The sequence below is a fragment of the Morone saxatilis genome, unplaced genomic scaffold (assembly GCF_004916995.1).
Source record: "Morone saxatilis isolate NCDOM2014 unplaced genomic scaffold, NCSU_SB_2.0 Contig5, whole genome shotgun sequence".
Lineage (NCBI taxonomy): Eukaryota > Metazoa > Chordata > Actinopteri > Moronidae > Morone > Morone saxatilis.
Genome location: NW_023340095.1, coordinates 18,474,700 through 18,501,548, shown reverse-complemented (window position 1 = coordinate 18,501,548; position 26,849 = coordinate 18,474,700). Strand labels below are relative to the sequence as shown.

Sequence of the window (26,849 nt, the reverse complement as noted above, 5' to 3'; positions counted from 1 at the left end):
CAAGCTTTCTTGACATATTGCAGAGATAGATGAGACAATTGATTTCAGTCTCATATCTTGTATTTAAAATAGGGCTACAGCCTGCAGCTGGTTAGCTTAGCTTAGCATAAAGACTGGAAAGATGGGGAAACCGCAAAAAGTGTGAAAACAGGAATTTATGGTTTTACAGGGAGGTTATGTGCCAGACTATTTCTTGGCTTAAATTCCTGAATTCTTAGATGATTGTCTAGCAACCTCAAGACCAGGCCAAGAAATAGTCCACTACATAATCGCCCTCTAAAAAAACCACAAATTGACATTTTTAGAGTTTGTTTTGGTATGCAATAAACAAGATTATTTATTTCAGACAGAGTCAGGCTAGCTGTACAGTAACAGTAGATTTTCTTCACTAAAAATGTGTGAATGTTATGAAGAAGAACAGGGAACATTAAAGGCAGATCAGTAGATAGTATATTGTTGTATTTGTATGTGGTTTCATCTCCTCCATCTCTCTTTTTTGTGTGCTCATTAATCCTCCTTTGCCCTTTAGTAATCTTTCCTAGTCAGCCTGATTTCCTGACTGAGGAGTGGCAGCTGTTGACCTCTCCTATGGAGATAGATTTAACTCTTTTTTAAGAGGGTTGATTTTCTTTTCAGCTGTAGGCTATCCTAAAGTAGCTATCTGCTGATTCACCAGCAGGAACACAGCTGCTGTAGGCTGCATTTCCTCCAAAACACCACCCTCGGTCTTCCTGACAAACCCTCTCCAATCTAATAAGTAATCAATACCACTAATATGCTATCCCATCTGGCCTTATCTGACTTACAGAATGTCTTGCATTGGGTGAATGGCTGCCCAGGTAGGGGGAGATTAGCTGGTTAAGTGAGCAGGATGAGACAGAAGATCCACCCTGGGAGAAGTTTGTTGCTTACCTCAGTCCTGTATGGGGGCCAGTGGGAGGCTGATGGGAAAACTTGCCGCCCTGCTCTTCCTCTACCCTTGGAGATCAGAGCACAGCTGGGGTTGGATTGTACGGACACATCTGCTCACTGGTATGAGTGTAAAAGAGGCAATAAAATACAGGATACAATCCTATTTTATCCACAAGTGATTTCCTTCTTTCAGTTGCACCAGCAAAATATTTTCCTTTATCCTCCAAAGGGTTTTCTGACTCCATAAAGTCCATCAGTTATGTTTAAAACAGGCAAATCAATCTACAATATTCAACATGTATGCATGTATTATGCTCTTAGGCGCTGATAAATGTCAATTGCTTTCCTCATTTGCTGGCTCTACCATTAGGCCATTACATAATTTCTTTTATATAATTGTTCTTGTTCCCCAATGGCATTACAGGAAAGGGAGCCAAGCTGACAGCCAAGTACCAGTCAGCTCTTATTATACCTGTAATTTAAATCAGCATAAATGTCCCATCATGAGCCAATGAAAGGACTGACTACAGAACACATGATATCATTGCACATTGCTGATAATCATGTCACTGCAGCAGGATTTTGTCCTGGATGACTCACTGTAATGAATTCACCCACCTCTGCATTTCAAAGTCATATCTGTGACTTATCACTCTTTTAGCCATTTTTAATCAATATTACATGGCTGAATGTTGAAACGATTCCTTGTAACTACCATAAGGATATCCTGTGAGACATGTTCAAATAGAAGAAAAGTGATTTTCCCTTCCATAATACAAGGGCTCTTGCATTTCAAACTTGTTGAGTTTCATAAGATGACTCACAGATTCACATACCCCTTTAAAAAGAAAACAGGCATGAGCCGGACTGCTAAACCAACAACGCTAACAAAACATGGCTGGTGGAAATCTTCAACCCCAACAGTAACATTTCAGGGCAGCAATATGACCTGAATATGGCAATTTGAAAGGGAAATGAAACAACATGATTGCCTACAACACTCAGAGAATTGTACTAGGAAACAGAAGCCGGTAATTAGGTCCCTCTAAATTTAATTAACTTCCTCACCAACTCAAGCAAGCATTAATTGTAAGGGTAGAACTGTACAACACATGGGTCAGTCCGTTAGAAGTAGATATTCATTTATGCTGAATCTCCAACTGTCTCCTCTAGTTGAGCTATTGTCAGCAATTAAAAAGTGCCAGGTCCTGAGGACAGCAATTCCTCCAGGAGCTACATACACATTCCAGCGCCTGACAAACAGCAGAAAAGGAGGTTGACCAGAGAGCGCTCAGCATCAAAGCAGGTTGGTCTGGCACACTCAATACACACAAATGCACAAAAATTAAATAGCCTGAATGCAACACAGTATGATCAGGGACATTGCAAGAGAAGACATCAGTCTACTATTTTCTTAGTTCCTAATCTTAATGTATTTCGGTTATATTTGGGCATATCTGATTTCTTGCTGAGAGTTTTTATGGGAAGTTTGAAACCACATTAACTATGGAGACGTTAGCTTAGCTTGGCACAAAGACTGGAATCAGGGGAAAACAGCTACCCTGGTTGTGTTCAAAGATGAAAAAAACAAGTTGAGCTGTTGTTCTGGTCTACCAGTTTGAATACCTCACACAACCCACAGACCTCACTGCCATTGGGACTATTTTCTTCCGAAGAAATGGAGTACACCAAAAGTACCTGATAAGCCAAATATACTGAAAAGTGAATCTTTCCTCTAATTACATCCTTGCTGATGACACTGATTACTACTGAATCAACATGAGCGCTATCTGTATGCCTCCCAGCATCCCAGCAGTCAGTGGACCTTTCTGTCTGTCAGTTTGGCTGGTGCTTTTGATCAGAGCGGAGAGTGAAATCCTTCAAAGTCTACTTGGGTGAGTGGAGAACAACAAAGGCAAGAACAGAGGCCATGTGTAAGTAATGAGAAAAAAAACAATGTGTCTCAGTAGTAATTCACTGTATGGTGTTGAATATAAAAACCTGGTCAAGTAGGGTTATTCTGTTGACCTAATGGACCTGAAAATGGTGGCAGCTGACACAATCAATTCCCAGTAGGGGTTAAAGAAGCAGCACAGAGAGATCTGGTAGAACAGTGGTTCCCAACCTTTGTGGTTGGCGACCTATTAAAGGGAAGCTGTGTGTACGTACAGCCCCTCATCACAGGTTGCATATTATGTAAAAAACTAACAAAAAGCAATAGAAGATGAATCGCAGGTACAAACAAAATTCATCAGTATACGATACAGTAAGAAAAATAATTAAATTGGAGAGTAAAAAAAATAAAAGCCGTTATTCCTTTACTTTACCTCCATTCAGTAATTAACTTTACTCTTTTATGTATCTTTTAATTGCTCTTTTTTTTCCCCTTAGTTTTCCTTTTCTGGGGAACCATTTAATCATTTATCTATTGCCTATTCTCCCCACAAAACATTTCTAATTTTCCTCTTGCAAATATGAGAGGTAGCTACAGGTAAACATAAAGATAAAAGACACCTGAACACAGAAGCACACAGCCAGGAAGCAACAAAGCCACTAGGACAAATGAGTGGGCCGGTTAAGTATCTGCAGAGCTGAGGAGGAAAGAAGATGCAGGTGAGGAGGTGGGTGGGGAAGGTCAGGTTACTGCAGGGCTAATGAGAGGAGTGGGAACAAGTTGAGTGGATGGGTGGGGCAGTCATGTGATGGGGAAAGGAAGGAAAGTCTGTCCAAGGCTATCAGGTGGATGAATGGAAAATGGCAATGAAGGGGCCAGACGAATAGGGAATGAGGCCGAAGTGAAGGGACAGAGAGACAAACTGTGACAGACTGTAAGACAAGTTATGTGCAAAATATGTTTTTCGACTCCAGAAATATTATTTTTTGGGCCAAAACTGGTAGTAAAGGTTGTTGACCCCTGGGTTTTATGTTAGCCTATGTATAGCAGAAATAGTGTTTTTTCCAGTATTTGTCTTGCAACCCTGTGGTTTGGAACCACTGCTGTGGGAGATGTACTGCATGTGTGATGGAGCATGAAGAGAAATCAAAGTTAATAAGGACCATTTCCAGTCCTATTTTTATAAGCAGGATGTTTGACAGTAAAACTACAATCATATAAACCCTGATTCAAGCAAATAAATTCAAAACACCCACCATCATACCTACCTGAAAAAAAAAAGCAGCTGGCATATTGTTGGTATTTTCTGCCACCTTTGCAACATGTGACCTTTACATTCCCAGAAAAACCTCCCTGAACGACTGCAGTGTCGTTTAAATGTCACCTGTCTCAGTGTGATCTGTGTTCCGTGGTAAAAAAGGAATGTACTGAGTGCAACTCTTCAGACCACCTGTCGCACTGTCGTCATCAGCCATAATGCGATCTGTGTGCATCAGTGAGAAACAATTATTTACAACTAGGCAACGTCTTCATCGGTCAAGCTAATGCCTGTAAATCTGGATTCAAGAGAATTAATGCACAGAGCAAAAAAGTCTGTACAAAACAAGACATAGTCAACAAGCACATAAATAAATAAAATAGCATGGCTCTCGGCACAGCAGCCCTTCCAAAGAGTGAAATCCAAACGGGCAACGTTTCCCCCACACTCTTAAATCTTTCACTTCCCACCATCTCATCTAATCCACCACTTGAATCTGATCCAGTTGAAATGATGAAGTAGACGTTGCCACATCACACTCAACCCTCTAAACTTATTACCATTTCCACAAAGGTGTTTCTTTGCAGCAGTCTCATTAAAGATTTCCTACCTGTTCCCACTTCTCAGAATAATGAGCTCTTAGCAGAGATTAAAGTTGTGACTCTACAGTTTTGGCTGCTGGTAAAACACAACCGTGCATTATATGACTTCAGTAGGGATTTAGATGTAGTGATCAATGTTTTAACAGCATTAAGTTCCCCACAAGCCATACGACTATCTGACAGAGCCAGGCTGCTTTTCTGATGCATTGTGGGGGATCAAAGTGACAGACCTTTGTAAACAGGAGAAAATATAGAATCAGAGTCAATTCACAAGCGATATTTGACTGCAGACTGCTAAGCCTTCTGCATTAATGGCATTGAGATTGACGCACAGTTAAATGTCAGTCAGTAAGCACCACGTCGTCTGCTGGGTGAATAATGATTTATTTGTGTTCCAAATGTAGTGATTTTCATTCTGCATCATTTTGGAACACTTCATATAAAATAAAATAAAATGTATTGTAAAAAATAAAAGGCTAAAACAAAAGGTGTTCCATCCTTTTGATTAAAATGATTCAAAAACATCTGTCCGTTTTTAGTTTATTAAGTTGTGTTTTTTTATTAACATTTCCAACAAACATGAAACAGGACAAACATCGAGGGTAACAGTAAATCATTGTAGAACAAATCACACCACAAACAGGTCAAATCTGGACAATCTGGGCACAGAAAAAGTAGCTTATAGATAAAATAAAACTAATAAAAAACAAATAAATATGAAGAAAATTCTAATTATGACAGTATAATTTATTTCATATTACTTTTCCTTTGAACAACTATGCAGTTATAGTTACTCAGGATTAAATGATCACAAATAAATATTGCTTTTTATTGGGAACTATATTAAGTTGCGGATTAATGCACAGCACAGCCCAGCAGGAGGGCAGTATATGTTGGTGTGTTGGACCGACTCAAAATAAACTACAGTGCCCATGTTCATAATGAAATAAAATGTTACCCAATGCAACACATTTATGTGTTTTTAATAGTTTTTGAACAGCAGTGGAGTGTTTCAGTTATTATTCTCCTGGTCACAATACCATTTAGGTATTCTCAGGCCTATTGACAGGCCCAGGCGTGAGTCGTTCACCGTGTTATATACCTCAGTTGTTTTTGAAAGGAGAGATTATTGAATGTTGACATATAAACTGAAATAGTGGAAATGTATGCCTTTTGCAGGATTGTGGCAGCCGTTACATGTAACATGCCAAATATATTTTAAAAAGTAGTTCTCTGGTATGATGCTTTTCTAGCACCAAAATATCTCCACTGATGCTTGCCAGAACATGCAGCCTAAGCTTTGCCTGAAGGTTGAAGCTCCAGTGGCAGAACATTTGATTTGGATTTTCTATCAAACGAAAACTCGTCTCTCTGCATCTCTATCAAAAACTGCAAGACTGATGAGGTGATATATTTGCATTTTTGCTTAAGCGTGTCTTTGACAACATTTTTAAGGCAGATGATAAGCTTTTACATCTATCCGTATCCTTGGTAACCATTAGAAGCCGTGTCATATATGTTAATTGCCAGAACAAAAGAAGACTTTTATGTGTATGTCATGTCTGCAAATTAAAAGCTGTTTGCAGTAAAAGAAGATTATTCGACCTAGTTATCTAATCAAGCTTTAACCTGTAAACAAGTCCTGCAGAGGAGGCCGACATCTGTCAGAAAAGAGTCAAGCAGATGTTGGATGTTTGGTGTTTATTTATTTCTATAGCTGTACTTACTACATCATCGCTTCAATGTGCTCCTCCCTGAAGATGGGAACAGTCATTGCTGTGATCACACATATCAAACCACAGACTTCCTGCACTGATGATGCTTTGGTTTTGCCACTGACAACATTTCCCTCTGTTAATGCTGGCTTTGATGGATATCTCCCGCCTGTCTGTCAGCCTGATGTAGCTCCTCAGAGAGAAGTGTTATTTCTCGCTTAACATAAGTGCAAAAATTAAAGGGGAAAACCACCCAAAAGAGGAATCATACACCTGTATTGTGTCCCTGTCGGCTGATATTGATTTAGCATGCGTTACATAATATCTGTAGAGGCTTCCATCAACACCTCCGGTGTTTATTCTCCTGCTACAAATAGAGGATTGTCAGACAGCCAGTGTGCAGATGAGCAATGCAGCAAAGCTCAAAGCAAGCTGGATGAAATCGCCTGTGAAATGCTGTGTACAGAATGTTTTTTTTTTTTTCAGAAATTCTTGCTTTGAATCTGATATGACAGATACAGACATTTATTCCTTTTTATCTGAACACCACAGCTGTCTCTGTGGTTGTATCAGCTTCTTAGAGTGCTGTTGTTATTTGCAGCCTTGAGACTCATATCCTCTTAATGTTTCCTCATTTTTTTGCAGAAGATGTAATACCAGAAACCTTTTGTTTTGAATCTTGACTAATGCAAATTCTAGATGATGTTAGAGGGAGCTGGCAGAAAGAAATTGATAAGATGTTCCTAATTGGTCTGCCCCTCTGCACCTTTCAACGATATATTTTATGTTTTTATGTTTTAATTTAGGAGAGTGGGCATTCAATAAAAGCAAAAGAGAGAAAAGCATAAAGGTTTGTGCAGAAATATAAAGGCTGCACTGATAGAACGGTATTAGCCCTTTCTGACAGATTTGAATTGTGGGTTTAGATAACTCAATGCATGGTTTTCTACGAATGACAACTCTCTTGTGACTCTGTGGTGTGATTGTTTTTAGAATGAGAAAGGTCACTGATCACAGCAGAAATTCACAGAAAAACTGAATAACTACAATTGTATCTTCATATACTCGCCTCATAGAAAGAGACAGGGTAGTGTTTGTGCTTTTAATGTCTTCAGAGTATTTTAGACAAAATTATTGTTGGACTGCATTTGTTTTAGACCGCAAATAATCAGTTTGAATCTCTTGGGTTTGGGGGAAATTGCTGTCCTCAGCATTTTGCCCAGAAGAAATGTGCAGACTCAAACCTACTAGAAAAACGGTTGTTCTTAATCACATAATAATGATATGCTTGAGAGTGCTTCCTTTGCATGAAAACCAAACCGGCTCTTGAAAGTCGGTTGTTGTAGAATTAGGAAGACTTTAACAGCATAACATGACTAAAAGTATTTGTAATCAATGCAAAACAATTATTTGAGAATCTATGTGAACCACCCCACATTACATATGTCCTTATAATATATTATTTGATCCAAATCCTTCATAGTATACAACAGCGCAAGCTTAACATAGATGAAGTGAATAGGTCAGCTACTGCAGACCAAATGTATTCCAGTGAGTTTGGTTTGAAGTTATAGTTAGGTATTTCTGAAAGAGAGGGAAAAGGCTACCCTGGCTCTGTCCAAAGGTAACAAAATCCACCTACCAGAACCTCTAAAGCCCACAAATGAACATGTTGTTTATTTAATATTTACCCATTCGCTATGCTAAGTTAAACTCCGCTGCTGGTTCCAGCTACATATTTACTGTACAGACTGAAGAGTGGTGTTGATCTTTTCATTTAAGTCTTGACAAGAAAGAGAAATAAACATATTTCCAAAAATGTTGAACGATTCCAAATAACAAAAATCCAGTCTGAGTTCAGTCCAGTGGCAATCAAGCTGATTGTGGTGAGCCATTATTGTGCGTCAGAATTGGGAATCTAATGGACATCCTTTCAAATATTCTTTTATATTTTCTTTTTAAAAGAAAAAAACAACCCTTGGGGGAAAAAAAGTGAAGGAAGTGAGGAAGTTCACATCACTTAAACTGGAGTGCACTTGGTGCCCTGTGAATGCTGTTTATCAAGTCAACTTTAATGGCTAAAGAGGAGGTTGTAAAGGAAACCCAAGATGCTGTGGTTCATGTCCAACCCTGTAATTTAAATTATTCCTGCCATGTATTACAAGTACAGCTTTTTCTTTAATTGGACCCAGAGTGTTGTTGAAAGTACATTTGAGAGAAGCTCTTAAAGATTAAGTTTCTGAGGTAAAAAGAGCTGTTAACAATGAACTGCCTTCTTCCTGGTAGCACAGTAATTACAGTGTATTGTACTGCATCAGTTCATATAGAGCTATTGCTGCAGTTAATCCCAAAACTCCACCTCATTCTGCTTCACACTTTTGTCCAGAGATGTAAGCATCTAATTTGATACATTGCACATTTGGAGTTATTATTTATGCTACTGCACCCTGTAATTTTGTCTCCTTAACACAGAAAGGCGTCTTCTCAGATCCAAGCCAGCTGTGGAAAAACCTGAAACCAAAGCAATGGCAAACAAAACAAATCCTTTGAATTCATGTGACCACATTCGTGCAGACATCACCCTGTCATTGTGGACTAATTCTGCTCCCACAGGGTGACTCAAACAACCTCCCAGATTCAGTGAATAAAGAGAGACACTTCTGACATTATACTATATATTATATGACATTATATACAATATACATTACAATACCAATTTTCTATCATTGAGTAAACTGAAGAACCCTGACAAAGACTTATTTTATGGATATTTCATATTATATCCAATGCATAACAATAACAGTAGAGAACAAGTGATTAACCCAAAATAGTAAACACCATAACTGCAGGAAGTTTGTGTAAAAAATGTTTCTTTTGATTATTGCCTCAGACATGACTTTTCCTGATATTACTCTACTCTTTATATTGTTCTCTGTCTGTATAATGTTATTTATTTTGTTTAACAATCATTCTTAATGCTTTGTTTTTTTCTTCCTGACGCTTGGCTATTGTTCTATTAGCTCTTTGATTGTTCTAACTGTGCATTTTTATAATGCAGGACGATGCTGTTTATTAGAGTGAAGGCTCTGTGAATATAGCCTGTGTTCAGGTCTTCACCGTGCCCTTATCCTGTGAAACACAACCACATGCAAAGACAAAAAATATTGAAAACTTTTAGAGGACTTTCAGCCCCATTTGCTGATGAAAGCTGTGAAATCCAGAAAAAGCTTAAATTCACATTATTTTGTAAAAGTTTAAAAATGTTCGTGTACAAAACCAGTTTCTGGTGCTGGGATCAAACAGAAAAGAGCATAAAGGGTATGTACAATCAGGTACAGCCACACAGGAATTAAAATTGTTCAGAGCATCAGGGAGATAACAAATGCCTTGCTTGCTTAAAAGCGCGTCTGATTTGCAATAACCCTAGGAATGCAGAGAACACTCAAATGAAAGGCCTCCATGTGAGACGAGTGGCCCCAGTTTATAAGTCAGCTTTTATAGAAGTGGAAAGAGCATTTTCTATTTGATGACTGTAATTTTCAAAAGAACTCGGCTGGCATGAAAGGTGAGAGGCTTAAAGGCCACATGAATGGATAGAGCAGCGTCCCAGCTCAGGTGATCAGGACACATTACATTAGTCTGGATGCTGCTGATCACAAATGATGACATTTGCAATCGTCTAGCAGAAGTCTAAAATGGAAGGAGTCTAAAATAAGAGTGCAATTCACATTAGAACCTTTCATGAAAATCGATATTCTACGCAATGCACCGTCAGCGACATCATTTGCCACATGTGAGATGTGCTTAGTCTGATGTTACTGGTGTTATAACAATATCAGCAGTAGCTCCAGTAGCAGTGACATCACACTTAGGGCTCAGCAGGACATTGTGTTTTTCTTTGTCGTATCATGTCTAATATTTTGTAATTGAGGTCTTTTATCCAAATACAGTCACATGCTTCACACAGCTGCTGCCCCTTTGCTCTCTCTGGCTGAAGTGTCCTTCTGGACCAAGTGAATAGTCATTACTACCACTAATATATTATTTCTGTTACTATTATTATTGGTATTGTTGTTTTTGCTGCTGTTGATACTATCATAATAGCGAGAACTCTCCTCTTCATGCCAACCTCCTGTTCAGCAATGAGTATATCTCCGTCAGAGTTAGCTTTCAGTAAGTGGAAAAGGGAACTTTTGTCTTCTTTCTCTATTTGGGCCTGAATAAACAGGATGTAAGCTCATACTTCAGTTACTTGGCTGTTATTGTAAGTTCAGCTGAAGTTGGTATTATATGAATAGTTCATCCTTACTTGGTTCTTCTTTACCTTCTTACAATAAAATCCATTGGGCTGATCATCCTCTCCAATCTGACTCCCTGATAGCAAGCCTGACAGTCACACATATCTGCTGACCCATTATTTATTCTTCACAGGATACCTTACTAAGACAAGACAAGATAAGATAAGATAAGATAAGATTACATAATCCTTTATTGATCCGTCAGAGAGGAAATTCAGGTGGTACAGCAACAGACATAAATAAGTACAGATAAATGATAAAAACAATTATAATTAAAAAGTATAGAAAAAAGAATAGAATAAAATAGAAACAGCAAGGAGCAATTAAACTCAAAACTAAAATTACAATAGCAATTAAGGCATTAGCAGTACACATACAGTACATACAAACAGATAATGCAACAAGATTTAGGTATTTAATTGTTTAATTGTGCACACCGTCAAAAATGAAGATGATGATATAATCAAATAATTTAGGTTTATTTCCAAAGCTACAGTATATACATATACTATGGTTGTATCATTCATATTTGGTTTAATATAGGCTAGCCTATACTAAGGCCTGCACATGCTGTGCAATATTTTTTACACAGCACCTTTTTCTGTCTCTGCAATCAACTGTTCAACAGAAAATATTAAAGAATAAATAAATGTTTTAATAAAGCAAGTGTGAGCATGTTGGGGATAAAGGGGGGGTTATAAAATCTAAATGTCTGTGTGCGTTCATGTGTCCATGTTTGTTTATATTCTGTGGTCTCACTAAAAAGAATATGAACCAAATTTAATTATTTAAAAAATTAATTCTCTGCTTCTTTTTATTACAGAAAGTGCTGCACCTTTTACTGTAAAAGCTGACTGTGGTTCAACCTAAAGGTAGATGGACAATAATTTTTTTTTTAAATAATATTTTTGATAGATCATCCAATACCACACTCACTAATGGATTTTCTTGTTGCTCCTGGACTCTCTTAACAACATGAGTGTTTTTACCCCAGTAACACTATAATGTTATGCCTGCACCTAACAGTGGGAACTATTCTCCTGTGAACACTGAATTGATGCATATCCCCTGTTGTGAAGTCAAGTTAAAAATGTATTTCTGACTCAGATTTTAATTAGAATAATGAAGCCTTTGGTCTGGAGTAACTGTTGTGATGTGCTAATGAAACCGACTTTGATCTAAAATAACTCAGGAAGCTGAAACGCATCCCAGACCCATGCATGGAATTCAAGCAGTCCTGATCTGCTGCATGAGGTTCATGTCAGGCAGCTCAACATGGAGCATGCGCACGGAGAGAAGAGAAGAGAAAAGACCAAACATTACAAATAGACATAAGCATGTGAGAAAGGAAGAAACAGTAACATTGGTTGACAATAAGAACTCATTTTCCTCCCGTGCTTGACTCACTTTGTCTCACAGCTGTCTTCTTTTGTTCTTTGTTATCCCATCATCACTCACGCTGAAAAACCTGACAACCCATTTATTGTGTTTCCATTTTACTGAAAGATAAGGATAGTCAGAAATTTTAAGTAACTGTCAGTATCTCCTTCATGTTTACTATACCATACTATGTTATACCTTATTGTTTGTTCTGTTCTGTTGTTTTCTTTCTATTTTTCCTCCCCTGTATGCTAAACAGTGTCCATAAGAAATATATAGTCAGAACAATACATTTGCAGTCATATACTGTGACTAACACATCCAAATAATTACCCATTAAATATCTGTGACTAAACACTAAAAAGACAAGTGATTTCTTGTGATGTGTGTTACCAGAATAAAGATACATACAAATAAAATTACACTGGAGACTAGTAAAAACTAAATGTCTTTAATCCAAATAGATTTCTTATCATTTAATTAAAAATACAGATAATAAGAGTCCCTAGGGAAGTATAAAATCCTGCTTTCTCTAAACTGGCTGAAATGTATTAAATTCTACAAGTGCACAACAGAATTGCAACTGCATGTGTTGCAACAGCTTAAACAATTTGTTCAGCCAGGAATGACAGGCTTTGCTGCACATGTTCGAGTGGGTTTCCTCCCACAGTGCAAAAACATGCAAGTGGAGACTCTAAATTGTTCATACTGTACTGTGTGTAAATGTGGGCGTGAGTCAGTGATTGTTAGTAGGCTGATATCTGTGACGGACTGGTGACTGATCCAGGGTGTTTCCCTGCATTTAGTCCTATAAAAGCCAGCACAGACAACAACAGAACAATGGCAACTGTCTGATTTGTGAACTTCAAAGAAATCTAATAGAAATTTGAACATTATCAAAGTCTGAAGAGAAGTGTACCATGCCAGAATCTCAAGATCACTACATGTATTCATTCAAAAATGTGATTGTTTGGACACATTTTATGAGACATCCTGTTTTTGTCCTCATCGTTTCATCTTAGGTTTCTGAGAATTCTTTGTTTTCAACACGTTTATTTAAAGCAAAAGATCAGCTTTTTGTCCTATTCAACAAAGAATAATTTACATATATAAAGGTGTGTGACAATCTCTATTGATTTACAAAGCCAGATCCATTTGAGTCTGTCAAGGCTTACGTACATCACTGCAGATGTCTGTGTATAGTCATCTCAGTTATTACAGCTGCTACTTCTACACTGTGCGCCCCATCTGGATTACGTGACAAAACCTGCATAGTCATTTAGACTGGTAGTCACGTCTGCTTGTGTCCTCTGTTGTCTCATTCTGTGAGTCCACCTCAAAGAAGCCACCAGTAAATTTTAGCCTTTGTTGAAATACTGAGACAAATGATAAAGCCAATTTAGGTCTTCAAATAAAGCATGCTTCCTCAATTCCTCATGCTTCAGTCAAGATACTTAACAGGAAATCCAAACTAGTATTAGGCAGGCATTAACACAAAGCTGCAGTGCAAAACACTATTAAAACCCGTGGGGCCTGTTATTCTGGAGAAAGATTGTTGAATGTTGAGTCTCATTCCTAGGTCATCAACAATAACCTGGGAATGAGACTCAACAATCAACTATATTTCTCAAGGATGACTGAACCCACCTTTAAAGGACCAGTGTGTAGCATTTATTGGCATATAGCAGTGTAGTTCCAGATTGAAGCTCCCTCGCTTCACCCTCCCCTTCAAAAGGTGAAGGAGAAACTATGGTGGGCGCAAAACTTGAAGGTGTAGAAGAATATGTAGCAGTATCATATAGTATCATAAAGACCATTTTATTCCTTTAAGTACATTTGGCAGTAATACATAGTTTTCAGGTTAGGGTGAGGTAGTTTTTCATGTAATGAAGTATTTTAGAGTTGAGTTGGTATATTTGAGTAAATAATGGACCTGAATACTCCCCCCGGTTATCACATGCACAGCCTAACTGCACCTGTGTTTTACTGGCTGAGCCTTCCCCTTTGAGGAAGGTGGGCTTATGGGTGACCTTTGTGTGTGACAGGCTAGCTAGGTAGCTGCTAGCGGTGAACAAAAATCACAAGAGAAAACGCAGTCATGCTGATCGCTCCGCAGCTCTGAAACGTATTAGGGAGACTTCCAGTTTTATGTTATTTGAATTGTCTCGAGCCTGACTCATAATGTTAGCTGTTAACTAGTTAGTGTTATCTTTTCACAGCTGTGAAGAGTACGAAGTAATGTTACATAGGAACTATTTTTTTTCTGTGGCAGCAAACAAGACACACAATAACTACTAGACTGCAACCGTCGCTACACCAAAGATGTTCACAGTGTTCACTTTCTGACTTACTCTGGTTACACATGTATTTGTCGGAATCGTATTCAGGTGTAGGCCATGACAGCGTGACAGTGAGCCAGCATGCACAATACCAGCGCCCTGAAACTGAAGCAACTAAATGGAATTCAGCCATCATCTTTTTACAGCCATCATCTTTTTACACCTGTGCTTTTGTTGACATATTAACATTGTCTTATATGGAAAAGGCCTGTCTAGTGACAATTCTGAGTCATTTATGTATCCACAATGATCCCCAAACAGATCACCGATCCAAAGATATGTTTTGTTCCTGTCCAGACAGCACATCCCATGCCAAGTTAAACCAGACGGAATAGGAGGATGTCCCCGGACCCCTACAGAGGTTACGTCACTGCCTCTGGTCTATAAGCCCCTGATGTGCCTTATAATCCCAACCATGGCTCTGAATGTAAGGCCATTTTTTTCATGTCTGTTTGACTGAAACACATAATCTAGGGCTGGCTGTACACTACACAGTCAAATAATTCTGCTTTCCCAGCAGAGGTGCACCAATTCACTCTCCATTCATCCAGAGTCCCTGGCAGACTGGACCCTCCTATTTGTGTGCAGCTGGACCCTTTCATTACACTTGAAATGATAATGACATCATGTGTGCACAGCTGCAGTATTTGCATCCACACAGGCATGCAGCTGAATTTGTGTGACAAAATGGATAGGTGGAAACGGATCCTCCTACAATATTTACATGCACACTATATTCAGATGGGCAGGTTTTTCTGCTTGTGTGATTTAATAACAGGGCAAGTTGAATATAAAATAGATACAATGCTTTGAAATGGCTGTTTGCAGGAGTGACAGAGGAAGTCAGAGCCAAGGAAAGTTCACGGTCAGGATTTTGTAAGTCAGACGTAAACACATTACTGCCACTCGCATTTCAGTTCTGGGTAGCTTCTAAAACAGTGTGACAGATTTTGTTGAGCTGGCAGCTCCTGTGCCGTGATGGGGCTGAGGTTCCTGGGTCGGGCCTCTCGCTTTGAGGTTGACTCTTTGATTCCCCACTGAGTAAAGTTTAAAAGGTTGGAGGCAGATGAATGCCAGTATTTTGTCCTTTCTGTACACTTTGTGCAGATGTTAGGAAGAAGATAGGATGACTGGCAAGGGGCTGAGAATAGCAGTAGAGTGTAAGCTTTTATTTCATCTGGACAGGTTTAACAAATACAACTCTACCAAGCAAGCACATACACTTACAGTCATGTCAGTGATATAAGAACCTACTAGATTATACAAAACTTGGCCAAACATGTGATCAAGCAAGCCTAGAAGTTACAATAACACTGAATACTAATTGCTGCTTGTCTGTTCTTGGATCCCGCTCAATTCACATAGCACTGAGTCAGATATGACTGAAACATTGACATGCAGCTCTATGAGATGGACATGGTGGCATTTTGTTTTTGTTTTCCACAGCAATAGTGCTTTGGGTGGGTGTGTCACCTCAAACGATGCTCTCCTCACTTTGAGCATCCAAATGTTACTATTATCTCCTGACAACGTGTAAAACTCGTTTGTGTATAATCTGTTTAGGGGCATTTTGTCTCCGGTTTAACCACAGAAGTGCTAATACTGCTATGTGACTATTCTTAGAATAATGGAGCAATAGGTTGCAGTCACTCGCCCTTGACAAACGCTACCATTCAACACAGCAAATGCAATACTTGTTTTAAAAGACATTCCCCTCTAGATTATGAAATGTCTATTTACATCAACACGGCATGTTTACTGTTTGTTATTCCCGACAGAAGACATATTCAGTGTAGCTTGTCCAAATTTTGTCCTCGTTTGGATCATTGCTGGTGTAGGCGCAGGTGCCTGTGGAGCTGCAGGCCACCATGTGGAAGCCCGCCTCTGTCAGCTTGTCAAATGCCTGCTCTAGAAAATTATACTTCAGGTAGTACCGGGATGTGTATCTCTCAGGTGGCCTGTCTGGGTCTCTGCTCTCATTCAGCGTGTCCCCAAACACTTCTTTGGCCAGAGACGTCTTCCCGCAAACCGTGATGCGCGCCACTCTTCTGAATTTGGCGTCGGTTTGGATGTCTCTGCCAATGGTGTACGAGCCGCGGTATCCTACCGTGATGTAGCCCGACTTTCTGGAGTCCAGTGACGGGGAGCGCATGGCCCCGCTGACCGACATGGTGCGTAAAGTCTCCATGCCGCCGGAGGAGCACTGCTGCGCACCTTCCTCAGTGTCACTCTGGCTAATCTCCTCGCTGATGGAATTGTCCTTACTCACCCGGGGGCTGAGGCGTTTGGCAAGGTCCCGCAGCTGGAAAAAGTCAGCCTCCCTCTGCAGTCGACTTTTCTCGGGGAAGTAGTCAGGGAGGACCAAGTTCAGGTCTCGGAGATAATCGAGGATGTAGCGGAACAAGAACCCGTCCCTGTCCAAGAAGAAGCGCCCCTTGCTGTCTCTCGCCAACTCCTTGGGAGCCTTCTTACTGAACATGTTCCACAGCAGCGAGTCTGGGACGGCGATGAGAGTTTTGTGTCTGGTCACATAAACCTGCCCGCCGACGTTCAGCTCAATAATCTCTGCAAACGGGGAGCCAGAGTCGCCGCAGTTGGACACTCCGCGCTCTGTGTCGGCCAGTGCCATCTTCTCTGAGCCTGCACTGATGTGGGATCAGAGGGAACACAGAGCAACTAAGTGGCAGCGGCTTGTTTATGAAGTCTGGGCTTACCACGTGCGTGAGTGCGCGTGCGTGATAGGAGGAGGTTGACTGCTAAATTGACGTTTAACTATAACATGACTGTCTTGCCAAAAATACAGACTGTGCAGCTCTCTCTCTCTCTCTTCTCTCTCTCTCTCTCTCACACACATACACACACAGAGAGAGAGAGAGAGAAGAGAGAGAGAGAGGTGGGGAGCAAATCCATGCTACTCCAGCATCATTTAAAGCAAGCACCCACATTGATTATGTGTCATTTGTTTTTTCCTGCCCAGTCTGGCAGAAATATAAATGTAGCATACCCTCTGATTACTATTTAATTAATGAAATCAATTACATTGAGCTTTGTACAAATCCCATAGGAACACACAAAACCAGAGAGCATTAGTTGATCTGACCTATTCCAGAAATCAAGAAATGGTTGGAAAATATGGAAAGAGTGACACCCATTGCAACTGGGATGGAAATGCAGCTATCTAACACACACACACACACACACACACACAGTCTTGACCTGAAAAAACATAATTTTTGACAAAATGGCAAAAATGCTCACTTTCAAGGTTTAAAATTCAAGGTGTTACTCAAATATTGACAGGCAACAATAGCTCAGACAAACAGGTTTTTCATCAAGAAGAAGATGCATCGAGTTCTGCATGACATTTATTCCCTGAATAAGAATAAGCTAAACCAGAACCACTACCTGTCCAACCAACCAACCCTTACTTGTTAACCTTCACTTAACTCTATCCCTCACCAGAAAAATATAATGGTTTTGCTGTGAGGACTAGCTTTCTGTAACATATTATCACCAACTGATGATCTCTGTCACTGTTCATAAAGGACATTTACAGATCACTTACTCACTAAAAGTGAACGCTCAGACCAAAGCATTAAACTTAAACAAAAACACCAAAAGTACAAACACATTTTCTGCTTTCTGCAACCCACTTCTTGCTAAACACTACACACTGTTTTTGACATTCAGACACTTTGTTCAAGAAGGAAATCTCTTACTTTCACTGGCAAACATTTCTATTCAAAATGCAGAACACATCTAAAATTGGCAACACCCACACACACAAGAGGACATTATACATATACATACATACCAATTGAGCACCAATCAGTCTGGGCCTTAGCACTACAAATAGACCTGAGGTAAGCGCCCCTCTTTTGTGAGAACTTTGCAAACATGGAGACACTGAGAGAAAGAGGAAGAGAGAGGAGCAGGAGGAGGATAAGGACAAGAAGTGGACCAGGACGGATCAGAACAGCCCAGGTTTGTTGTTATCTGGGATAATGTTACTATAGTCTCTGGTCCAGGGCTGGTTCACCAACCACTATACAGTCGCCTCTGTACTCTCAGTTTCTCAATTCGATTAAGGAATTCTTTTCAGCTTGCCATCGGAAAGTGTATGACCGCAAAGCACACGCTTGTTGCAAGTAATGGCAGAGGCAGGCAGAGACACTGAGGTGGAATCATTCGGTGCCTTGCCAGGGATGGCATTGCTTGTGATGTGGCCAGATCAGAAGACAGGATCCAAAAACCATCCACGCCATCCCTTACAACTCATTCCAATTCTATTTTTATTTACCAATGCACTGTAATTTTAGTGTAATTATTTTTGTTTCCATGACTTTACAGTAGCATATTGTATTGATTACTGTACTGTAATTCTACTTGCATACAGTTTTTTCCATTTCTATTGAATTCTTTCTATTTTTGTGTTCATTGAATATAGATGCATTGTACTGGCACTAACAATCTTTCACAAAAGCCTGTATGAGAACATTTTAAAGGTATACAAAGTACTAAAGAAAGCAGTGTTTTGTATAAGGTACACCAGTGTGTTGTTGTTGTTGACTTTAAAGAAAAATTCAGATGGTGCATGTATGCAAAAAAGCCATTTTGAAAAGGGATTGTTAGGTTTTGAGTGCAGAGTTTCATTTTGAAATAGAAGTGAGATGTTTAACCATGTTTAAGTGTTGCATCTAATTTGGCTTGTGTGTAAAGTTTGACACAATGAGATTATTGAAGCTTCTTATGCACATAAGAGAAAATCACCAAAGCAAAAGACTGATGAGAAGATGAATGGCTGTGAGTCTTCTTTCTCTAACTGAATTCTTGGAAGGCCTGTTTTGCTACCACATTTGACAGTAAACAAGAATAAATAAATAATAATAAAAATATTTTGTACATAAGAGCAGTGATTCCCCGGGGGGGGGGCTCCTTCAGCTGCCAGTGGGGAGTGGTGAAAGAAGTATTAAGATCCATTTCTTAAGTATATAAACTGTTGTTTGGTTTAAACTATATCAATGCATCATATTATATAAGATCATCATATGTTTGTAGCTTCACTGTCTTATCAGAATATCTGAAGAGTCAGTTGTTCATGAGTGTAGTTTTTGGAGACAACACATTTTCCAGCTTTTTATTCGCAGAATTTAGGGGTTTAGTTACACTTGGTAGAAGTAGAAGAATTTTCTCAACCCATAAAAGAACAGAAAAAATCTAAATTACCAAATTTGGTGATGCATGGTTTTCACTGGACAGGAAGGGTATGGAAAATTGTAATAGAAGTAACTAGTAATTAAAGCTGTAAATATTTGCCTCTGACATGTTTAGTAGAAATATAAAGTTGTATAAAATGGAAATACTTAATTAAAGTCTATTTATGTGAAATTTGTACTTAAGCACAATACTTGAGTAAATATACTTAGTTACATTCCATCATTGCCACAGGGGTACATATAACGTTTGACCAGTTAACTCAACTAAACATTCATTAAAATTTATATCCACATGTTTGTGGTAATGAAAACAAACGGCCATATCAGATTATAAATTGGTGACCTTTATTTACAATAACCACTGAGCTGCCCATCAATCAGTCAGTTGTCATCTGATCAGGATGTGGGCATACATCAGAGAAAAAAAGGTTGGTAACCACTGAGTTAGAGGGTTAATCCTCCTTTATCTGTTAACAAACTCAGTGGTTTTACCAACAAACAAACAGCCAAGTCATTATATATATTTTTAACCTCACTACTGAGGATTGGAATTTCCTCATTGTTTGAAGGCAGACATCCTTCTGTCATGTGCTTTTCTTGAGTGATTAGCTGAGACGTAATTTCCCTGTTCAGAACTTCCCATTGCAGAGAGTTGAATTTCCAGTGCCTGTCATCTCAGAAAGAAACTGGTTGTGAAAGCCAAATCAAACCAACATGTAGCCCTCTTACCACTTCTGTCATTATATTCTCACAGCAACATATAAAAGTGGCATGGGTTCACTGTGATACCTTTTATTTTAAGTTTTTCCTTAATATTTTCTTCATATGAATATTGTACTGTACTGGAACAATCTTTAAAAGTTTGCTGAGTTGAAATTATTATTTTCCCACTTGTTTGAAGGCAGGTTGTTTGTGTCACTTCCCTGTTCAGAACTTCCCACACTGTCCAGTGTCTGTCAGCTCAGAAAGAAACTGGCTGTAAAAGCCAAATCAAACCAACATAAAGCCCTCTTACCACTTCTGTCATTATATTCTCACAGTCACACAGGATTAAAAACAGTCAGCATAATGTGGCATGGGTTCACTGTGATGTTTTTTTCTATTTTTTTTTTTATTCTATCTTAATATTTACATTATAATATACAGGTTTTTCAAAATAACTTTTCTGTCTCAAAGACAAAAATCATATGATGGTGGATGGTTGATGATAATAGAAAACAAAGCAAAAGCTTTGGATTTAGTAGATTAGCCAGTGTGGTCAAATCTAGAAAATCAAAGACGATGACCAGTCATTGTGAAAGTTCCACCTTCTCATCATAGTTGTTCATGCCACTTTGGAAATTCGGAAGACCAGCCTTCCGATAGTGAAATGACCTATAAAAGGCAACAGCACTTGGATGTTTTGTCACTTGAAGACGTTGTTTAGTTGCAACAATGCTTCGCAAGGTATTGATGTTTTTCTCTCAGACTTAATTTTTTTTTTTACTTCAGCATTTCACTACATAAGATTCAGTTTAGGCATCTTTTGTACTTTTGGGTTAAAGAAATAATAGATGCTGCATATTTTAACTAATTTCCCTGGTTTGATCCTTTACCACTCTACTGTCTCTGGGGAGGTTTGCATCTTACAGTTTTGGACTGACTGGACTGTTTCACCTTTACAGGGAATAACAGAGAGCTTTGGAGCTGCTATCCATGCCCTCAACACCACTCAGCTGACAGATGGTGTGATTAAGAGGAGCAAAAGGATGATGCTGGACACGCTAGGTGTTGGGCTGTTAGGAACCAGGACAGCTGTCTTTAACAAGGCTCTCAAATACAGCCAGGTACAGTAGTGGAGGTGTACTATACTTTTATGTACAGTATGTTTACTATATCTCTTTTTATTTGTGTCAGCTTGTGATCATCATCAAATCTCTTTTTATTTGGCCTCATCTGAGGTTTTCTGTGTTCATTTCATACTTAAATATTAAGGTACTGATTGTCAAAATTATTTAATCCCTGACAAATACTATCAGTTGATACTGACCCACTACTGTGCACTGTTTGTGATTTAAATCCTTTTCTCCAAGATGTTTACATTATTAGATTGCCTCCTTTACTTCCTCAATAAGCCAGTTAGTTGATTTAATCCCTATTATGCTGCTATTTATTCATAATTTTGTTTGTTGAAAATTAGGGAACTTCACAACTAAGCTCAAATGTATCTATAATTAATTGCACACTTATCCTCATATTAATTTCTCTAATTGCAGTTGTTCATGTCTGAGAAGAGGAGCAGTGTTTGGGGTAAATCAGACATATCTCTTCCTCCTGATTACGCTGCTTTTGTCAATGGCATTGCGGTAAGCTTGCTCAAATAAATCCATCATAATGTAAAGAAAACATAATATGTTGGTGGTATGACCCCTGATGATATGTACTGTCACATTGTTTTGTTGCAGGTTCACTCTATGGACTTTGATGACACTTGGCACCCTGCTACCCATCCCTCAGGAGCCGTGCTACCGACCCTGCTGGCCCTGGCAGAGACACTGCCCAGCCAGACCTCCGGTCTTGACCTGCTGCTGGCCTTTAATGTTGGTATCGAGGTGCAGGGCAGACTCATGAGGTTCTCCAAAGAGGCCTACAACATCCCTGAAAGGTGAGGTGTTTAAAATTAACCAACATCAGGCTGTTCTGGACCGAGTTTATGTGCAATTTCTTTGTTCAATTGTAAGTTAATGTACACTGGAAATGTGTGAGTGGTAAAGGGTTGATTCACCCAAATTACAAAGAGTACAACACCTACCTCTAGTGGTGTCGAGCCATGCAAGTTTTAGTTTTACATGAGGTTTTAGAGGTGGAGTTGGTGAATGGATATTAGTTTGTGGTACAGCACTGAAAAATTATATTTAAAGAAGTCAGCTGGCAACATCTCTCTCCCCATCTTGATAATCTCTCCACCTCACTGTCAACAGTTCTCATACAGACTGTTTCTTCAGTAGAAAGTGCTAATGTGCCATTAGAAATTTGAAAAAATATTAAAACTAGAACTCCAACTAATGGTTATTTTCATTATCGACTAATCAAAAAAACAATCAACAGATGAATCATTTGGTGTATAAAATGACAAATGAAGAGTGAAAGACACAAAAAACTACAAATTCAAATTTCTGTTAAGCCCAAGGCGATATACTCAAACTGCTGGTTGTCTTACCAACAGTCTAAAACCCAAATATATTCAGTTAATTATCAAAAGACAAAGAAAATGCAACTACAAATACACACTCAACTTGTTATTGAAAGTTTACGTTTTCCAACCTTTCCCCACACTCTCAGATTCCACCCTCCCAGTGTTGTTGGGGTGATGGGGAGTGCTGCAGCCTCTGCTAAGCTCCTGGGTCTGTCCCCTGCACAGTGCAGTCATGCTCTGGCTATTGCAGCCTCCTCTGCTGGGGCTCCGTTGGCCAACGCTGCCACACAAACCAAACCCCTCCATATAGGAAATGCTGCTCGGAGAGGCCTGGAGGCCGCTCAACTGGCCAAGATGGGTCTGGAGGGGAATCCAGACATCCTGGATTTGAGCCGTGGGTTTGGGGTTTACTATAAGGACTACAGTCCTTCTGCAATGGCAGATTCCACATCTAGTGACTTTAAGTGGATTCTGGAAGATCAGGATGTGGCCTTCAAGCGCATCCCTGCTCATCTAGGGATGCACTGGGTTGTGGATGCAGCGCTGGCAGCCCGCGCAAAGCTTGAAGATACAGCCGGGAACTTTGACCTCAGCCAGATCAGGCACGTCACACTCCGAGTGCCTCCATCCAAGTACGTTGACTGCCCCTTACCTGCCTCAGAGCACCAAGCTAGGCACTCATTTCAGTTCAACGCTTGCTCCGCCCTGCTGGATAACAAAGTGACGGTGTCTTCCTTCAGTGAGGCTCAGATTAACCGGCAGGCTCTGAAGGAGCTCTTGTCTAAAGTGAAGGTGGAGACGCCTGAAGGTAACCAGCCCAGCTTTGACAAGATGTACTGTGAAGTTGAGCTACAAACCTACCAGGGGAAGAGTTATGTGGCCAGATGTGATACCTTTTATGGCCACTGGAGGAAGCCACTGAGTCAGGAGGACCTGTTGGAGAAGTTCAGTGTTCATGCTTCTTCAGTGTTGTGCACAGAGGGGGTGGAGGGCGTGATTGATGTGATTGGAAACATTGAGAGAGTGAAAGAGTGCTCAGTCTTGGGTTCTTATCTGAGGATGACAAGTAATCAACACGAGCAGTTATACAGCTCAAAGAATTTGTGATTATTCAGTGTTTGATGAAGCCAATGTAACGAGGGTGTTATATGTGTGCGAAGTCATTTAATATTTGAAACTTGCACAGAGTGAAATATCAAAATGTAAATATTTTATATTCATATTTTTCTGAAATAAAGAATTACAAAAAAACTTTTACATTTTATTGCATTTTTTTGGTACAAGACCACACCTGCTGTTGATTTTCTAACAGACTGATCCACTGGGTTACAATACAATTAATGAAGATTGAGTCAAACAGAGATTTTTGCTACATAAATTAGACAATGTATGTAATGTAATACACATTATGAGTATCTTGAAGTGCTTTTGATCAAGGGGATACTGTAGGGTCTATAACTATCTCCGTTCAGCAGGCAGCTACTGTTGAGCTCACTAAAACGGCAGTCCCTCATTTTCTTCCTGTTTCCACCATCCTTTGAATATTGGTAGAATCAAGCAAGTTTCAGCACGCCCTGCACCATCGTTCCGATTCCGTCAAATATCTCGTGGATCGGAGCGTTGCACATGAAGGCACTGGTGGTGACCAGCTTGTTCTTCTCATCCAAGTGACTCTCGCTGACACTCTTACTCATGTGTTTGCAGCCCAGTTGGTTGATGGCCGCTGCCGTGTCAGTAGTGTCGGGGTACCTGAGAAAAAAAAAAGAGGCAAAACACAATGTTTATCTAGATGTGACTGTGCTAAAAGACTAGAGTGTTGTTTGGGTGTGTTACGCTAATAACTAATGTAGCCTCTAGCCACTCTTCTCAAGCAGAGATGAGGAGCGGCTACAGAGGTCAGCTCACTTCTCTCAAACTCCACACCTCCACATTTTTTCCATTTTCAAACTTGTAGTCTTTAGCCCCAACTGATGCTGACTCAAGTGACATCACTTGAGGCAATTTATCCGATTTCACACAGCTTTCTCTAGAGCCACAAAAGGCCTTACATAACTGTTTTCCACATTTGCAGAAGTACTCCCCCATAACCTGTAAATAGACGATGTAAAATTAGTGAAGTTCCCCTTTAAGACATATCTAGGTTGCTCGGGCAAGTTAGACTCACTTGTCATCCTTCTCGATGCCAACGGTGACCTCACAGCCAGGAAACACCTTGGCAGCCAGAACAGGTGAGATGCAGCAGAGGCCGATGGGTTTACCCTCGCCGTGGAACGCCTGCAGCACCGCCTTGACCTCGTCATTAACAGAGCAGTCCTTCCCCTGCACTGCCCACGTACAGAGGTTCTTCGCTGCACCAAAACCACCTGAAAGACAAAAAAATTTAAAATGTATACCTATAAAATCATTTTTTGCACTCTCAAATTGTGTAACAACACAACCGGATGAGATCTTTTTGGAAAGGGAGCAGGCTATCATGCTGTTGTGACCAAACCTGGGAATATAATAGCGTCATGGTCTTTGACACTGAGTTTAGACAGGTCCTGGATGTTTCCACGGGCCAGCCTCGCGCTCTCCACCAACACGTTTCTCTTCTCCTCGGAAGGTTCGCCTTTCAGGTGATTCACCACATGCATCTGGTCAATGTTGGGGGCAAACATGTTTACCTGCAGTGGATAAAGCAAACGTGAGGACTCTCATTTCATTTTCAAAAATAGCAGATACTATTAGGACATCAACTAATGATTAGTTTTAACTGTTGATCTGTAACATTTGAATACATTGTAAAAATACCCACCACATGTTCCTGAAATCCAACATGATGTTAACTAAATAAATACATGATTAAAAAAATGCAAATTATAAATTATATAAAACTGAAAAAACAGCCAATCCTCTTATTGGGGAAGCTGTGACCAGAGAATATCTTGCTCGATAAATAACTTAAAATCATTGTCATTATTGCATTTTACAACACTTAAAGAAAACACTGCCTGCACTTTAGAGGGAATCTGGGACTGAATGTATTTTTTGGAAATGCAAAAGATAATATGAGAATTCAACAGTGTGTTAGTCGACTCAAGTGGGTATTTTGCAGTCTTTTTAGACAAATTAATAAATAAATTCCACTTTTATGTTTTCCTGGAAAGTGTTTCATTGCTGAGCTGTTTAAGAGTAAAACACAGAGAAGATTTCATACTAAAAATATACCCACTTTATGGTTTAATAATCTGATTGTTGAAACCTCATATTACCTTTGTTTGTTGGAAAAAAACTTCTTTGAATATAGCAATCTTAAAAACAACAAATAAATAGTATCTGTTGTTAAATAATAAATAATAATAAAATATGTATTGTCAGCAAGGATACGTTGAAGTATTCATTGTATTCTCTCATTTTATGACAAAGCTTCCTGGTTTGACAAGAAAAAAGAAACGCACAAAGTTTAAATGAATTCAAATAAAACTGTGAACAACATCTTGGAGAAATGAGTGATGCTGATGTAGGTAACACTTCAACAGTGAAGGAGTGAACGTCCTCTCACTTATAAATTAGCTGTGAAGGATCAACACAGTTAAGAGTATGACGCGGCCCGCCCACACACACACACACACAGCACACACACACACACACACACACACAACCACACACCACACACACACACCACACACACACACACACGCAGTCACTATCTGAGTACAGAATACACTTGCACCGTCTCGCTCCCAGGTGGACCACGAACAGCGCAGGCCTCGTGATTCACTGCGTCATAAACCGCCGAGCCCGCTGAGCACCACAGCCACCGCTTACCCCAATTCCCGTGTGTCGTGGTAGTAACTTTTGTTGACCTGCAGCGTCACTGACTGATGGAGTGGAGCTGCGACCACAGTGGCTGCAGCAGGGTGGAGCATGGCGGACTGTCAGCGAGAGGACGCGGGCTTCTTCTCCTGCTGATCACCGACGCTGTGAATGCCTCTCGACGCTGTAGCGCCACCTGGTGGTTAAACCTGAGCACTGCTGCTTTTAATTTCACTCTGAACTTAAATGTCATTTACTCAAAGGA

The 26,849-nt window shown here is 39.7% G+C and overlaps 4 protein-coding genes across 4 annotated transcripts in view; 2 read left to right on the top strand and 2 right to left on the bottom strand.

Annotated features, from left to right (window-relative positions):
• Window positions 1-15,168: 15,168 nt before the first annotated feature.
• kctd12.1 (potassium channel tetramerisation domain containing 12.1) lies at window positions 15,169-17,350 on the bottom strand. Its single transcript, XM_035675997.1, has one exon. It carries the CDS (start codon window positions 17,025-17,027, stop codon window positions 16,164-16,166), a length of 864 nt encoding a protein of 287 aa, XP_035531890.1. The 5' UTR covers window positions 17,028-17,350; the 3' UTR covers window positions 15,169-16,163.
• A 3,698-nt stretch (window positions 17,351-21,048) lies between these two features.
• acod1 (aconitate decarboxylase 1) lies at window positions 21,049-23,896 on the top strand. The gene is made up of 5 exons (XM_035677119.1): window positions 21,049-21,060; window positions 21,279-21,440; window positions 21,870-21,959; window positions 22,059-22,258; window positions 22,936-23,896. Exons 1-5 carry the CDS (start codon window positions 21,049-21,051, stop codon window positions 23,894-23,896), a joined length of 1,425 nt encoding a protein of 474 aa, XP_035533012.1.
• A 141-nt stretch (window positions 23,897-24,037) lies between these two features.
• zgc:162944 (uncharacterized protein LOC569993 homolog) lies at window positions 24,038-26,537 on the bottom strand. Its single transcript, XM_035676666.1, has 4 exons — window positions 26,494-26,537; window positions 25,281-25,452; window positions 24,954-25,152; window positions 24,038-24,538 (listed from the first exon to the last, which is right to left on the bottom strand). Exons 2-4 carry the CDS (start codon window positions 25,444-25,446, stop codon window positions 24,343-24,345), a joined length of 561 nt encoding a protein of 186 aa, XP_035532559.1. The 5' UTR covers window positions 25,447-25,452; window positions 26,494-26,537; the 3' UTR covers window positions 24,038-24,342.
• An 85-nt stretch (window positions 26,538-26,622) lies between these two features.
• Window positions 26,623-26,849, top strand: part of cln5 (CLN5 intracellular trafficking protein) — a 6,105-nt gene continuing 5,878 nt past the window's right edge. The window contains exon 1 of the mRNA XM_035676665.1: window positions 26,623-26,688. The gene's annotated coding sequence lies outside the window, so the exon portion shown is untranslated. The remainder of the gene's footprint in view (window positions 26,689-26,849) is intronic.

Bases quoted from the DNA above. Each gene is read 5' to 3' on its own strand.
- kctd12.1 (XM_035675997.1), bottom strand. From the start codon at position 17,027: ATGGCACTGGCCGACACAGAGCGCGGAGTGTCCAACTGCGGCGACTCT.
- zgc:162944 (XM_035676666.1), bottom strand. From the start codon at position 25,446: ATGTTTGCCCCCAACATTGACCAGATGCATGTGGTGAATCACCTGAAA. The intron at 25,153-25,280 runs GTTTGGTCACAA...TTTGTCTTTCAG, and splicing joins TGACGCTATTATATTCCCAG to GTGGTTTTGGTGCAGCGAAG. The intron at 24,539-24,953 runs GTGAGTCTAACT...TTTTTTTCTCAG, and splicing joins GGCATCGAGAAGGATGACAA to GTACCCCGACACTACTGACA.
- acod1 (XM_035677119.1), top strand. The intron at 21,960-22,058 runs GTAAGCTTGCTC...GTTTTGTTGCAG, and splicing joins CTTTTGTCAATGGCATTGCG to GTTCACTCTATGGACTTTGA. The intron at 22,259-22,935 runs GTGAGGTGTTTA...CCACACTCTCAG, and splicing joins GCCTACAACATCCCTGAAAG to ATTCCACCCTCCCAGTGTTG.